The sequence below is a fragment of the Aythya marila genome, assembly GCF_965140915.1.
Source record: "Aythya marila genome assembly, chromosome: 6".
Lineage (NCBI taxonomy): Eukaryota > Metazoa > Chordata > Aves > Anseriformes > Anatidae > Aythya > Aythya marila.
This window is the reverse complement of record NC_139047.1, coordinates 14,079,100-14,093,957: the sequence shown is the minus strand read 5'-3', so window position 1 is coordinate 14,093,957 and position 14,858 is coordinate 14,079,100. Positions and strand designations below refer to the sequence as shown.

The 14,858-nt window shown below is 39.0% G+C and overlaps 1 protein-coding gene across 7 annotated transcripts in view; it reads left to right on the top strand.

The window, feature by feature from the left end:
• The first annotated feature begins 229 nt into the window (after positions 1 to 229).
• NBEAL1 (neurobeachin like 1) overlaps positions 230 to 14,858 on the top strand; it is an 84,562-nt gene continuing 69,933 nt past the window's right edge. For 4 of the 7 annotated variants that reach the window (XR_014317833.1, XM_082763875.1, XM_082763874.1 and 1 more), the window contains exon 1: positions 448 to 1,130. Coding sequence is in view for 6 of the 7 variants with exons in the window: in XM_082763875.1 (XP_082620001.1) it covers positions 1,080 to 1,130 (51 nt within the window). In the remaining variant the exon portion in view is untranslated. Of the gene's footprint in view, positions 402 to 447; positions 1,131 to 14,858 lie in introns of those variants that run through there. The other 3 variants (XM_082763872.1, XM_082763871.1, XM_082763873.1) reach the window with 3 other exon arrangements.

The following is a 14,858-nucleotide window of genomic DNA, read 5'->3' as shown; positions in this document are numbered from 1 at the left end:
TTGTTCAGCACACTGCTGACGTGCTTGAGAAGGGCCACACCAGTAAGCAGAGCGAAGCCTTTTCACAATTCTTTTAGAAATCTGTCATTTTAGGAGTGCTCTCTCTCTACGCGAGCTGTGTGTATGTGAGGTACAGGCTCCCTCAGGATCCCAGCCCCGGGCGCTCCGCCCGCGGGGAGGCTGTGCCCGGCCGGCGCGGCCAAGATGGCGGCCGCGGGCTGCCCGCCCCCCGGCGGCGGCCCGGGGCGTGTGCCGGAATGCGGGCGGGGCGGGCGATGTGGCGAGGCCCGGCCCCCTCCACAGCCCGGCGTTGCCCGGCCGCCCCCCGCCGTGGCCCGGGTAGGCTGCGGGGAGAGGCCGCGGTGGTGCGGGGGGGGGAGCCGGGAGAGGTCGTGGGCGCGGTAGGTGGCGGCGAGGGGCGGCGGGGCTGGCCCGGGAGGCGGCGGCGAAGCGCGGCGCTGGGCTTCTCCCGCGGGGAACGGGAAAGGCCGCGGCCGGCGGCGGTGTTGGGGCAGCCGCCGCCTCGGCTTGCCGGGCTCTGCGGCCGGCTGTGGAGCTCGGGGCTGGGGCTGCGGCTGCCGAGCCGGGGCCGTGGCGTGCCCTGTGGCGGGCGGGCGAGGCGCGGTGCCGCCACCTTGCCTCCCCTCAGCTCGCTCCTTCCGAGAAGGATAAGGCAGCGAGCGTAGTGCCAGGCACGAAAGCAACGCGACCGGCCTCCGTGTGGTTCCCGAGGTCGTCTGTGGGCTTTAAAGTCCGGATTTGTGTTTTTTGTTTTTTTTTTTTTCCTCCTTCCTCGCCCACAGGCCTGAAGGGTATGTTTTCACTTCCAGAGATTACGCCCGAAGTGCCCCTGGCGAAGAACGGACATGCTCGACTGTTGTCTTCAGTCTCTTGTGTTGTGCTACGTTGTTTACCCAAAAAGGAGAGGCTGAGACCCTGTTATTTTAATCCTTGACTTCTTCTTGGGTTATGATATAACTAATAATAAACCAAAAACTGCGGAAAGAGCACTTGAAAACGGAGCATGGTAGGATCTTGAACAGAAGTCGCTGGTGTGAGGCAGAAGAGGAAGGGGAGGAATGGCATCCCGGGAGAGGCTGTATGAGCTCTGGATGCTTTACTGCAATAAGGTAAGTGTATTCTTCCTTTTATTTGTAAATTGGGTATTTAAATTTTTTTTGTAACATCTCTTAGCACAATTCCTTTGCTTAGAAGTTGCGTAGCAACTTGCATGGCTTCTCTAAGGGTATAACTGAACTTCTTATGCTATTTACAACTTCAGCTCTTGATTTACTCTTCAGGTTGGGCTTTTTTTGTGATGAGGTATGAATTGTGCAGGGTTATGGCTCAGCGTAAGCACTTATTTTAGCTATACCTTTTAGCTATGTGAATGCATGTGTACAAATTATTTTTTCATACAGCTGTGGCATTAAGATAGATTGTATTCACTTAATCCGCTGCTGTCTGGTATTTGGTTTTAACCTTAGGGTTTTCTGTGTAGGACCAGTTTTATTTAAACTATATTAGCCAAAGCCTTCTCAAACAGCAGATATATTAAGTTAGTTCTGAGTACTCCTTTGCTGGTTATCAACATAACATCAAAGTAATTAATAGTAATGAACTTCCTTCACCTAACAGGAATGTTATTAAAATACTGTCTTGTCTCTATTTGTACTTCATAGTGTAAAGCAATTCCTATGTTTAAAGCAGAGGTCTGAGTTGCCACCAGAAGTGCTGAGTATGTGCACAGATTAGATTCCAGATTATCTAAATAGATATTCATAAAATAAGAAACATGAAAAAACATACAAAATGTAAAGACTGGGGAAGGAACCGGCCTACTGTGTAGAAACCTTGTGGCTGTGGCAAGGAAAGCTTTTGGTGGCCTTGCTCCCTGGTTTCCTTTTGCCTTTTCTCTTTGCAGTCTTACATTACGTATGCATCACAGTCTCCTAAACTTTTCAAACCAGTAAGGCATTAAGGGTAGAGTAAACATTTTCTTGTTCTGTTTCCGGGTTCATTTGTAGAGAACATCCACCTCAAGAACACATAATGCGGGATTTTAAGTACAGACTGTCTTAATACAAGCACACAAAGTGGTGGATGAGGGTTGCACAAGGCTGTCTTAATTGTAGCTTTTCTTAATTTGTCTCAGTTTGTAACCCTAATGCTCTATTTGTAGTTAAAAATAAAACTAGTGCAAACATAACAGCACGGTGTGACATCTTACTGATAGCCACGTGGGTTATCTGTTGGGTTGAAATGTGTTTGTGTAGACCTTTGCCATTTAAACTGATGTAGTTTAAACTGATGATCAATGGCAGTGGGAACTAGACTAGTACTGAAGGAGAAGGATGTTTTGCCAGTGAGTTCATCGATGTGAGAAGAACAAGGACTCCTGGAACAGGCTCCAAGAATCCAGTCTTTCCTCAGCTTTGGGAGAGACAGGACTGGGGAGATGAGCCAAACTCCGAGTTTTCGTGCTTAGACAGTCTGTCTCTTTCTTCCCTAGTTCTTCGTAAATTTCTTTTCTCTCTTACACCTTTTCCCCCTTTGCTTGAACATTTCATTCAAATTGTAACTAGTTCAGCTTTCTTTATGCAACCTCCTTGCTGGCATACAGACAACACGGAAATGGAAGGTATACAGTGTGTGCTTCAGATCAGTAAGAGGATGCTCAGTTTCTTAATAGGAATGATGAATGTGTCCTCTGGTCTGCACTAACATGGCGGGAATAGACTTATTTAGACCCTAACAGGAAAACAAACAAACAAAACTTCTGATGTACTCAGCCATTGTAAGCTGTCAGAGACTTCACTTTTGGGATTTTGTTTGATTTTTTTTTTTTTTCCTTCTAGGATTATATGTTACGGGCACAATTACATGGATTTATATATTTTTTTCTCAAGTAGAAATATTTATGCTATAAAAAAACAGCTTGAAATTTCCAGGCAACTAGAGTGACTCCAAAAACAGTCTTCACTTCTTCCAAAAAAGCTGGGCACACAACTTTTATTTCTTTCTTTCTCTCTCTCTCTCTCTCTCTCTCTCTCTCTCTATCTCATTCAGGTTAAAATGATTTCTCTCTCTGCTTGAGGCAGGCACCAGAAAAAAAGTATTCTGTTTTGGGTTGAGTTTTGTGGAGTTAAGAGCAACTGAAGCAGTTTAGGTGTTAGGGTGTAAAGTGTTGTGCAGTTGTAATGTAAATAAGATTGTTCAGTCAGTCATACATCAGGATCATCTAGAATGTGCTGTACTTGGCTTTCCTTAGAGCATATAGCACAATGGGAAGATGTAGCAGTAATCACCAGTAACATGATAAAGTTAGAAGTGTAGCTCCATAACCTGCAGGTGACTTTGTTGTGGCTGACAGCCTTCTGGAAAGGCAAGATGTCTCCAAACTACAGAAACATCTGAGTAAATGATCTCGAGTTTACATATCTCCAGTGTACAGCTTTGGGGATTGCAGCCTTGTTAGCTAAAGCAACAGTGAAATCCTTTTCTTTTTTTTTTTTTTTTTTTTTCTGTGATGCCTGACATTGGCAATAATAACTAGCCTTTTAGTTTGTCTTTTTCAGGTGATCAGGCTCTCAGTAATAGTATGTAAAATACAGCACTGTGTGCTACAGCAACAAAACTTCTAAACTTCTTACTGTTTTAAAGTGGTGGATGATAGATAGTGTTAGTATTTTACCATTAATCCCAGTAACGGTTCTTGTTCTGTGATCACTTTACATCCCACTGCAGTGACAAGCACAAGCTGCAACACTTACTTTTGTGCAAAGTAACATTAGGAGGGGATCTCTGTATTTTCATTGACGTTTGTGCACTATCAGCAATTGGAGACTTGGGCAGACATCAGCATGTAGCCAGCATATCTACAGAAGCAGTCTTTGAATGATATTGCGTGTGATGTATTGTTTTATTTTTTTATCTTAAAGTTGTGTTTTGATGGCTGCAAAAGTTCGGTTTTAGTTGGTGTTCTGTTGTTTTTCATCTAGCAGTTTCTAATGTTAGTTTTGGTGGTGGTGCTTTTTTTCCCTCTGTGATTCTGTTCCTTTAAAAGCTGTGCTCTATAGGCCAGTAGCTACAAAGCTGCAGATTTGTCTGCTGTTTAGATGCCCGATGAAAGTCATAGCCACACGTGACTGACAGTGCTTTTGGTGTTGCCTGGAAGCAGTTTAGAAGCTCATTAAATTTAGTCAAGTTTAGTTTTGAGTCACTGGGACTTAAATATCACAGCACTGTATTGTTAATTGTTTGAGCTGTTTCTGCCTCGAGTTGTTCTTTTTCTTTTTTTTTTCTGTTCTTTTTTCTTTTTTGAAATGCTGTCAAAATTGCTGAAAAAAAAAAACAATGTTAAAGATGAATAAAGATGCATATTGCTGTCATGATTGTTTTTGGTGATTTTTTTTTCTAATTTTGATTTTCTGTTAATGTACAATGCTGTTACTCACTTGAATGTTGATATGAATGCAAGCTGCTGTCTTTCATCTGAATGGAGGAATGTGTGTTTTCTGAGGTAATTGAGATAAATGTAGAATAGATAACACAAGTCTTTTCTATAGAGTTCACTAGCAAAAGTTCTGCAGCAGGCTAAGTAGACAAAGGTAGTACCAAACACTAGCTTATTGATCATCAGTTTGAAGCCTTAAATATCATCTACATAGGAACATAAAACCCTTACTGAAGTGAGTATGCAGCAGATACCTGAAAATGCTTCAGTAAGCTAAGTTTATAGCAGGAGATATAAATCTCCATCTACTGGATGAACTGAGGTAGTCTAGGGAAAGGGCTGCTTTCATGGAAGTGTTTCTGTGACCTTTTCATGTTCATGTGACTGAAGTAATCTCTTCCATTAGATCTGCTCTACCAGTCTTGCCTTGTATTCTTAGACCAGCATAGCTGTAACAGTATTACTGTTGTAATCTTAGGTGATTAACCTTTTCTTAGATGTTAATTATGTACCAGAATGCAAAATTAATTCATGTCTTGTTATCCTCTGAAGTGACTTTTACTGCAGATTCAAATTAAAGAGATTCAACCTGCATTGTATCTGTGATAATTTAACCATGTGCATTTCATCTTCTCCAGTTTTTCTGATAGGTATTTCAGACTCCTTGACATAAAGTATGTTAGGATTTTTGATTTTTTTTGTTTGCACTGTGTTACTTATGGTCTTTAAAAGCTGGTCTTTCCTAGCACCTTATGTATTTGAAATAGATGCAGAAAATGTAGCATACAGAGTATCAATGAAGTGAACGTGGCTAAGTAGTACTGTGTGTGCATAGTTACTATAGAATTCTGACTAGATCAAAATTGATTGATTTTTATACTGGGTGGAAACTCGGGGTGGGGGAATGGGACAGGAAACAGACAATAAATGTTTGGGGGAAAATATCTTCTAGGAAGAAAGAATTTTTGCTTTTCTAGAAGCTGAAGATTTTCAGTAATCTAGTTTATTTAATAATATGAACAATGGCTGATAAGTGATGCTGAAACAAGAGCTGCAGCTTACATGAAAACAAAACCTAATAATAATGGTTAGATCCACTAACCCTCTACCATATTCTTTTCTTGAAATTGTTTATTCTTTAAACGTATAGAGTAATATGTCACAACTTCATACTCCTTACTTTACTTGAATACTTACAAATGCCTCTAAAAAAACCTGAATGCTTTGCAAAAGGAAGTTTAAATATGAAGCCCTTGGCTCTTCATGAGCATTTCACAGGGCTTGTGGGTAGTACAGTAAAAGCAACGTGAAAATCTTTTTCCTAAAAGCTTAATGATCAATTTTCAGAAGAATATGCTGAAAGTTGTCTATAAAACAGGGTTGACAGCTCAAAAAAGTCTGAGAAGAGCTGATGCTTTCAAGTAATATCTATAAAAACAGGTTGAAGCAGACATTGAGTGCTGCTCTTAACTGAGGGGCCAGGACAACTTGATGAATTGTAAATCCAAAATGTAATTTAAAATCATTTCAGGATTAGGCTTGTAGTGTGTAAAGGACACTGCTGCTGGGTCAAGACTCATGCCAAAGTTTTTTGAATGTGATGAAAGCGCTGTAAAAGGCTTTTAAACTGGGTTGGCTCCTTTAAAAACGAATCTGCTTTGTTAGGCAGCTAGTGAAAAGCATGCAAGATAGTGTATCATCAGAATTAGCTATTCAAAGGATGGTGGTGCTGTGTTAGCTGAGTCCTGTCAAGACGACTTTCTCCCCTTTCAGAATTGTAATTGTGCCAGGCAGAGTTTCACACAGTAATTGGTCCTGGGCTTTTTCTTAATCTTTCGTCTTCAGTAAAGTCATGCTTTCATTTCAGCACTTCCTTATCTGATAGGTGATACAATAGCTTGAAGGGAAAGCCGTGAGTCTGTCTGTTTGTCAGCCAGTTTCTAGCCTGTGCTTCCCCTTTCAAAGGAGGAGTATTCGATCTTAGCATCATTAGTAGATTCCATGTATTAACAGTTATAAGGCTAATTACAACGTTCTGGTCTTTACTAACACAGGCAGCTGAGACAATCACATCACTTTCTGTGATCAGAAGAGCTGACTTGTGGATAGCCCAACTTCTTAAGAAATGTACTTTCATATGTTGCATTGTATTGCTTTTTTTTTTTAAACCAGATACAATTTTATTGAGATAAATGTGCTGCCCTTTTTTTTCTGGTTTGGTGAGGGATATCTGTAAGTTATCTTTCCTTTTTAAAATAATATTACAGCATGGAAAGAGAAGTCATACTTCTTATAGGAGAGCATTTTAGTTCTAGATCAAAAGCTATACAGAAAAAAAAAATAATGAAATGAGTACATGCGGTATTGTAAAAATGTCCTGGTGTATTTCAAGTTCTGTTATTTGAGTTATTTTCTTCCTCGTCTGGGAAGAATCTCCAGTGAGATTCTGGGTCCTTATAGGGTGCCTCACAGGAATCATAAGACTTGAATGATAAAAATAAGTGGTCCTGTGGGAAACCACGATTTCTTTGTTAGTCGGGAACAGACCTCTGTGAAGAGTGAAGTGCTACAGGCAGTGGTGTGCTGGCAGTGCTAGCTTCTCTGTAATTCTATGGCTTTCTCCAAGATGGTAACACCATTGCAATGCAAATGCTTGAAGCTGGAGCTTTAACACAAACACACACATTTAACTTGCTTGAGCTAAACTTATGTTGGCATTATGAGGACTAAACAGTTCAATTAAATTAATGCATGCTCTGTGCTGTGAGAAGAGTCTGTGAAAGAGTAATTTCTGTGCATTCATAGTACTAAGATCTGTATAGAACTAAAAGAAATTTGATCCTAAGTTGTGAGAATTTAGGTTCCTTTGGATCCTTTCAAGGGGGGAATTCCATTAGCATCGTCCACCTTGTGTTAGGCCAAAAATGACAAGAAACTGGAATGATCTTTATATTTAAAGAAAAGTTGGCTTGGAGCAAGAATGTACCAGTTTCCTCAGTATGTGGTGTGACAGACTTGGTAAGCTGACCTACTAACTGGCTGTCAAGTGGTCCTTTAGTATTGTCAGGCAGTCCTCTCACTACTCGTTCATGAAGTATTGTTTCCTGACAATATTTTGTAGTTCAGTCTTAGCCACCTGAGTCAAAAAATGGGGATTTCATGTGGCATTCAGCAAGTGAGAGCAAATACATGAGTTCCAGAGGAGTATTATGAAATTATAAGGGAGTATTAAGTTTATCTTAAATATTGTGAAATTTGGCTTGACTTTAACCTGTATCTCTGTATAAAATCAGAGTATTTTTAAACACTAAAAAAGTTACGATCAGGTCAGCTTTTAGACAAGTTTCTTGTAAGGCTACATAAAACAGTATGATTGAACTGAATTTGTTCAACTAAATGATGTTACACTTTCTTTAAAAATGTGTTTTTATTGTTTTTTGTTTTTTTCAAAATTGTCTTTAGTTGTGATGAGAAGCATGTAATTCAACAACAGCCTAATCTTTGGTGTTAAATTGGAAGTTCTGTGAAACACTGACCTTTGCATCCTAAATGTGATCTCATCCTGACTTCAGCTTGCAGTTGTCTTCCTTCTTGTGCAATTGCTGATTTGACAGTGATTCATATCACATTGCTATATATTGCCTTTGTTACATTAGATAAAGAAGTATTCAGCTAACAGCTAGATGAATGCTTGATCAAACTAAGTGTTCAGTAAAAGTAACTCTTCATAGACCACTGTCATGTAAATTCATTCCTTTGCCAAAAAAAGTGAATGAAGATTTATGCAACGATTGCGTAATGAAATGTTCTATGCATAAAAGATTGCTTTAAATACGTCTCTGCCATTCTGCGAGTATGTAACTTGCAAAAGAACACGTCCCAAGTCACTTGGGGCAGTGGGTTGGTGACACTACCCTTGTTCTGCCTTCAAGATGCTAAACTAAGAATGGATAAGAGGTAAACAGGAACAGTTGGTCTTCCATTCTGATTTTACTGTCTGCTATTTAAAGGGACTTCTCATAGTTTGAGAGCTAACATAATTAGTGCTGGTGTTGACAGTTGTTCGAACCAGAACAGGGACTCTGCCACAGATAACGCAGGCTTCAGATTGAGATGAGACAGCAGATATATCTAAACAGAACAGAAATGTTAGAAAACCCTAGCATTTTGCTAGCTACAGGGAAATTATTTTTGTTCTGTATTATATATTTCACAATACGTACATGTAGCTGCTTTACAGTTTTAATGAGAAACATCCAGTTCAAAACATACCAGCAAATGTAGAAAATATTTCAGAGGAAACTTTTAATGAATTGAAAGAATTCAGTGTCTCTTCCAGGGATTGATTTATCACAGTGCAAGAAAAACAGCCTTCTGGTTCTGTGTGATGTACTATAAGAGTAAATACAGGAAACATTGGGCTGTTGTGTGGTATCTGAGGTATGGCACTTTTCAATGGATCATCTGATTCAGATCTGGGGACAGCATGTGTCCTGATAAAATAATATTGCAGGATCAACTCAAATGTGCAGTGTGTTTGTGCTCTAATACACAAATGGAACTGGGAGGAAGGCTTGCCAACTGCCCATTGAACAGCATTGGAGCTTAATGCCTGAATCCAAATGTTGTCAATAGATACTGTTAAAATATTTACAGGCTTTAGAAAGGCTGAACAGCTGCCATGAAAAAGAGCTTCTTTAATTACAGAGTTTTTCTTGATGAAAGAAATTTATATAAGGAAAAGAAAACCAAACAAACATCAAAGCATGCATACATCTCAACAATAAAGATAGGAATCCTTTTTTTTTTTTTTTTTTTAGAAGTCATTTTTTCAGCTAATTTTTCCAATTTATCTTCCAGTAAAAGAGAGGCTGCAATAGAGGAAGTTGGGAGATACAGCAGGAACACCAATAAGTGAAAACCAAACTTGATTATTCTTATATTAAATGCTGTTTTCAGATGCTCTATGCATCTGCAAATCCCAACATCAGGAGTTAGATTTCTGTGCTGATAAAATATTGGCTTGTATTGATAATTTCCCTGATATTTCAAGTATTTATGATAATCTGGTTGTCTGGTTTATGACTGAGGATTCCCTGTACCTGTAATAAGGAATAAAATGCATTAAATAACTGTTTGACCACTGAGTAACACTGTTAATTGTGAATGAGTAAATTTAGGAATTCAATTAAACTGCAAGAATAACTAATAATGCTATTATCTAAAAGTATAGTATATTTTAAAGCAGTTGAGGAAATTTAAGAGATTTAGAAGCCTTTACAGCTTCATTTAAAAACTTTACCTAAAGGATGTTTGAGGGAGGCATAAACAAAACCTCAAAATAAATTCATTGTTAAATATTACTTCTATATAACACAAAGAGAGCATGAAATCAAAGCAGGTGGTAAACCCTTAATTATACAATGGATAGTAATTTAACAGAGAAAATATACCTTTATTTAAATAACTAGTCCTAGTAATTCTGGAATTTGCAAGGGGCATGGGGATGAAGACAAATCTTTGAGGACATATTCCTGAAGTCTGGATGAAAGCAGTGAATACATTTGCTTTTAATTGTTAATGTAGGGAGAGCTAAGTACTTGTATTATTGTCCAATAACCTGTTCTGCATAAGAACCTGTAAGAGCGTCCCATTAATACATTTAAAAACTAATAGCTAAGGCAGGGGTTGAAAAGGTGGCGCTTATATTGGAGGTAAGAATTCAGCAGTGATAGAAGAAACATCCATAAAAAGCAGAGTAAAAAGGGGGCAATTTGACTCCTTTAAAAAGATTACAAGATTATTCTTAAATTAGAAGTAATCATTTTAGGAAACCATCATACCTTCATATAGTTTTCTATCAATTTTCACTTGGAATGTGCAAGGAGAGTAGAGGAACTGAAAAAAGTTTTAAAAGTTATTGGAACTAGAAGCATTAAACAAAGAGTAAATCCTTGGCTCTTCTGGAAGAGTGATTGTAGCTGTAAACTGACAATCCATGTGGGACGTCAGCCCAGAGTTTCAAGTGACATAATCTACATGAGTTTTGTAGAAAATGGTTGTGGCAGGTGCAGGCTGTGTAAGTCACATCACCAACTCTGGTGATAAGTGCTTGGCTAAAGTGTTCAATTACACAAAACTTGGCTTTCATTTACCTGTGTTTTTGCTGAACTTTTGACTAGGTGGAATGAACAATTTCCTTGATAAATGACTGAAGCTGCGTGGGAAGTGTCAGTTAAATGGTTTAGCAAGTTCTGAGAAGCAAGGAGGAAAATGGTTATATTTATGGAGCTCCTTAATATATGTCTTTTCAAAACTCTTTAATTAAGTCTGTACTGTTCACATGCTTTCAAGGGCAAACTTGGAATTTGGGAGAGAAAATATTGTGATGAGAAAGATGCATCTTTGGTATAACCTAAAATACAAAAATGGTTTTGAGAGTGCCAGTGAGAACACTGGCTCAGGTATGACTGCATACTGTTGTGTGTTTTTTTTTTTTTGTTTTTTTTTCCCTCCCCAGGTCCACGCAGCTTTGGATGTGCTGGATAGACAAAGCTCTTGAGGAAAAAGCAGGGCACAGAGAAGAAGCATGATATTTGCAGAAACCTGATCTCATTATTTACCTGTGATAATAATTTTAAAATTGTACCAGCAGGAGTGAAATGGATACCAAATAGAATTGCACCAGTAACACAAATTCTGCTATGTCTTAGTTTTTGAGTCTTTGATTTTTTCAGGGTGCAGAAAAGCTCATTTGGGGTTTTTGTACCTTCAGTTTGTTATTAGCTGTAGTCCAACGTTAATCTAAGAGACAATGAGGTTGAGAAGACAAACGCAAACAGTTAAATCCATGGCTAAGGAAATAAGAATTCACTTTAGGCAGAATTAGGTGGAAAGTAACCGTGTGATGCTTTGAAACGAATACAGATTTATTTGATAAGTTGTACCCAAGTTCTCAGAAGTTTTCTGTATCTGCTCAAAGACTCGACAATATCTAGCTATTAATTAGGTGAAATAATGGTGCACCGCCCTGCTTTGTTTTGGTCTCTCCCTGTTCTTCTATATTGTCTCTTGCATCACAGTGAAAGTTGGAAAGTGATGGGGCGAAAGCTGGCTTTGTGCGTTGTTGCTGCAGCTCAGTCCTTTTCTTATTTAAATTGATGACGGAACTTGGAATTTCAAAGCAATCAGGCATTAAACCCTAAACCTTTCTTAAGCTATGGTCTGCATTTGCATTAAATCGAGGCTTATCTTGACACTGCAGAATTTTGACACCATGTCATTCTGGTTGCATTTGGATTATTCAAAATACTTCTTATTCCCTGATTATTTTTTTAAATACATCTTCCATCTGTTACTGCTTTTCGTTGTATCAATTTTGAGGGGAAAAGTGAGTTAATAGATGATAACACTTCACAGCCTGGTAAATTTCTGGTAAGTGCACTGTGCAGAGGACTCTGGAGCACAGAAATGCCACATGCCAGCCTGTACGCAGAATTTACCTGTAGTTCTTTCTAGCAAATGCAAAGAAATTGAAGAGCTCTGGTAACTGGGCTCATCCCATGGATGGTGGCAGCCAGGTGCCACTTCCAAACCACAATTCAAACCTAACAAACCTGATCCCCTAATGAATAGCTTCTTTCAAACTGTTGATTTTTGCGTTATACAGACTAGTTCTGTTACTTTTAATACCACCTTTAGATCACGGGTAACACGGGTAAGTTGAATAGTCTTTCCTATATAATATTTAAATGTTACTTATAGTAGGTACAATTCAGCCTTAACACCAAAGGATTGCTGTCAGCTTAAACACAGTGCTTGGGGATGGGGGCATTAGTTACTATAGTACCAGTGCTGGTGAGATTTGGTGGCAGTGCTGGTAAACTGAAATCCACTTTGCAGATTGACTGACTATTACACGCAGCGGTCAAAGCAGGCTGGCTATTTTATGCCTGCACGTTGCATTTAAGGACTTCAAACAACTGCCTTGTGGGATGAGGCAGGCAGGCGCGCCCTGAGCTGCCCTGAAGGGAGATTTTGCCTTTGGAGCGTGGAGTGCGGCACTGAAAATAGCCTCGGGTGGATCCAGCTTTTGTTTTTAGCAACTTCCTCAACGTGGCTGTAAAAATTGTGCTGATCTTCGCCCATTGCCCTGCGTTTTTTTATTTGAAGCCTCAGCAGAGCATCATCTTCGAACTACACATAATAGGAAACTTTTGCAGAAATAGAGGGTAGCTAATTAGTACATTTAAAAAAAAAAAACAAAAAAAAAAAACACCACTTACATAATTGCATCAATAATGTTGATTTGAAGTCGTGGGTAAGTGTCTGCACTCCACAGGCACATGGCTGAAGACTTAGTGGGAGGACTTCAGTGCCAGGTTTGTGTAGAAAGTTTACATTTAACTTGGAGTAATCTGTAAGAGTTCAATACTAAATAGATTATTAGGAATTTTAAAAATGTTTTCACTGATGTAAAAATTGCCTTTTCCTGATGACCTTTTTGCTTAGGCATGCTAGTTGCTGAGAAAAAAAAAAAAGCTGGATTAGCTTTTTTTCACTTCGTCAGTCCTCATAAAGAGTAGACAAAGCTATTATAACTTGTAGATAACTTATTATATCAAAGATAAGAGCTTGTCTCAAGTTAGTGTAGATTTTACTTAGTTTCTTTAATTTTCATTGCTGTAGAGCGTATCTGTCAGAATGGCTTTAGACAAATCCTTTTCTTTTTAGGCTTCGCTTTAGTGCTGGTGTTAGGAGCTTGTTTCCCAGTTGTGCCAAGGCTAAGTGCGGCCTTGCTAAAGTTTCTGTATAGTGCAACTGTTAAAACAGCAGACTCTATGGGAAAATTGCCGGTTGGCAGCATTTAGCTGCAGTATTGTGTTACGTATTGGAGTACAGCGTGGAGATCAACTGATCTTACTTAGCAACTCTTTTCCTTTTAGTATTGCACTATGCATGTTGAAAAAACAATAACAAAGACTTCTGGGTGTTTTGTTGTTGTTGTTTGTTTTTGGTTTTGTACCTGTTGGAAACATGCTAGTGCTCAGACCTGGCAGTGTTTCATTTTAAAGGGCTGTGGTGACTATTACTGTGCTAAGGAAATTGTATAAAAATGGAGGCCTAAAGCATGTTTTTAAAAAATAGTAGTATTTAAATAAAGGGAGGTATAAGGAAGTGTTTTTACTTTCAGGTGCTCTGAGCTGGTTGGTTTAATAGGCTTAAAATAATTCTTTTCATTAGTGCAGGTGAATGATTGTTGCTATAGCAGTTTCACAGGCCTTTACTGCAATTCAGTGAGCTCAGAAGCCCAAGTTTAGGTCCTACGTGTTTGTGGTTTGCTTCACAGTTACCACCTAAAGAGCTTTGTAGTTGAGTTGTTTTTTTTTTCCTCCTCTTCTCCTTACAGCTTTGCACATATCCTTATAGTGACACAGCTTTGTTAAAAGTATGATTGTGTCATTCTGAAGAGAAACAGCCAACTGAAGGTGGATTTTAGCTTCTGGGAATTTTGAGCTTTGACAAAAAAAATTTTCCTGAATTTTCAAAACATGCATTTTCTATATATGAATTATTCAGATAAGAATGTGTGTATATATACGTCTGTCTTGCACAAAAGCTAGCCAAGTTTCAGGTAAAGAAATTAATTGCTTAAGGTAGTGACTTAAAAAGCTGTAAGGTTTCTACAATCAACATTTTGTTATTTTCTAGTGATTGGAAAGTTGTAATTAGTGGAAGATGTTTTATTACCACTTGCATCTTTTTTTTTTTTCCCCTGCTTTTACTGATGTTGTCCAAACCAAAAAGTTCCTTCTGTCTTTCTTGCTGACCTAATGGGGCATGTCTGCAGAGTGTGTGTGTGTAGGGAGGAGGTTGGGAAAGAGTACCGAACTCAGCTTGGTTTATCACGGTATGTCCTTGTGGTGTGTTATCAAAACATAGCTTGATTTGTAAGCTGTGTTTTAAAAGCATGGTATATCTCCAGCTAGCACAACTAAAAATAATTCAGAGCTGCAGTCTGACATACAGCCTCCAGCTACCTGTCTGCAGAATGATAACAAAATGGTAATTATGAAAGCAGTGAAAAAGAGAATATATTCCATGGGTTTCACCGTTTTAACTGGTGACAAGGCTTTTGAGTATTTAAGATGCTTTGTTATGGTCTGCTGAAGTTATACATCTTCCTTAGGAGGACAACAGAGAAAATGGGAGAGCTAACAAGTTACAGTGAATTGTTTGGAGCTGGGGTTGCAGGTCAGTGATTTGCTGCTCTCAGTAGCGATGCAGATCTGAAGTACTCCCATACGCCTGGGCTGCAACCTCCTGCTGTGTGGCTACACAGCCGTTTGTCGGATTGCAGCATGTGCTGTCGCAGAAAGTTCTTCTGTCATGAGAAAAGAGG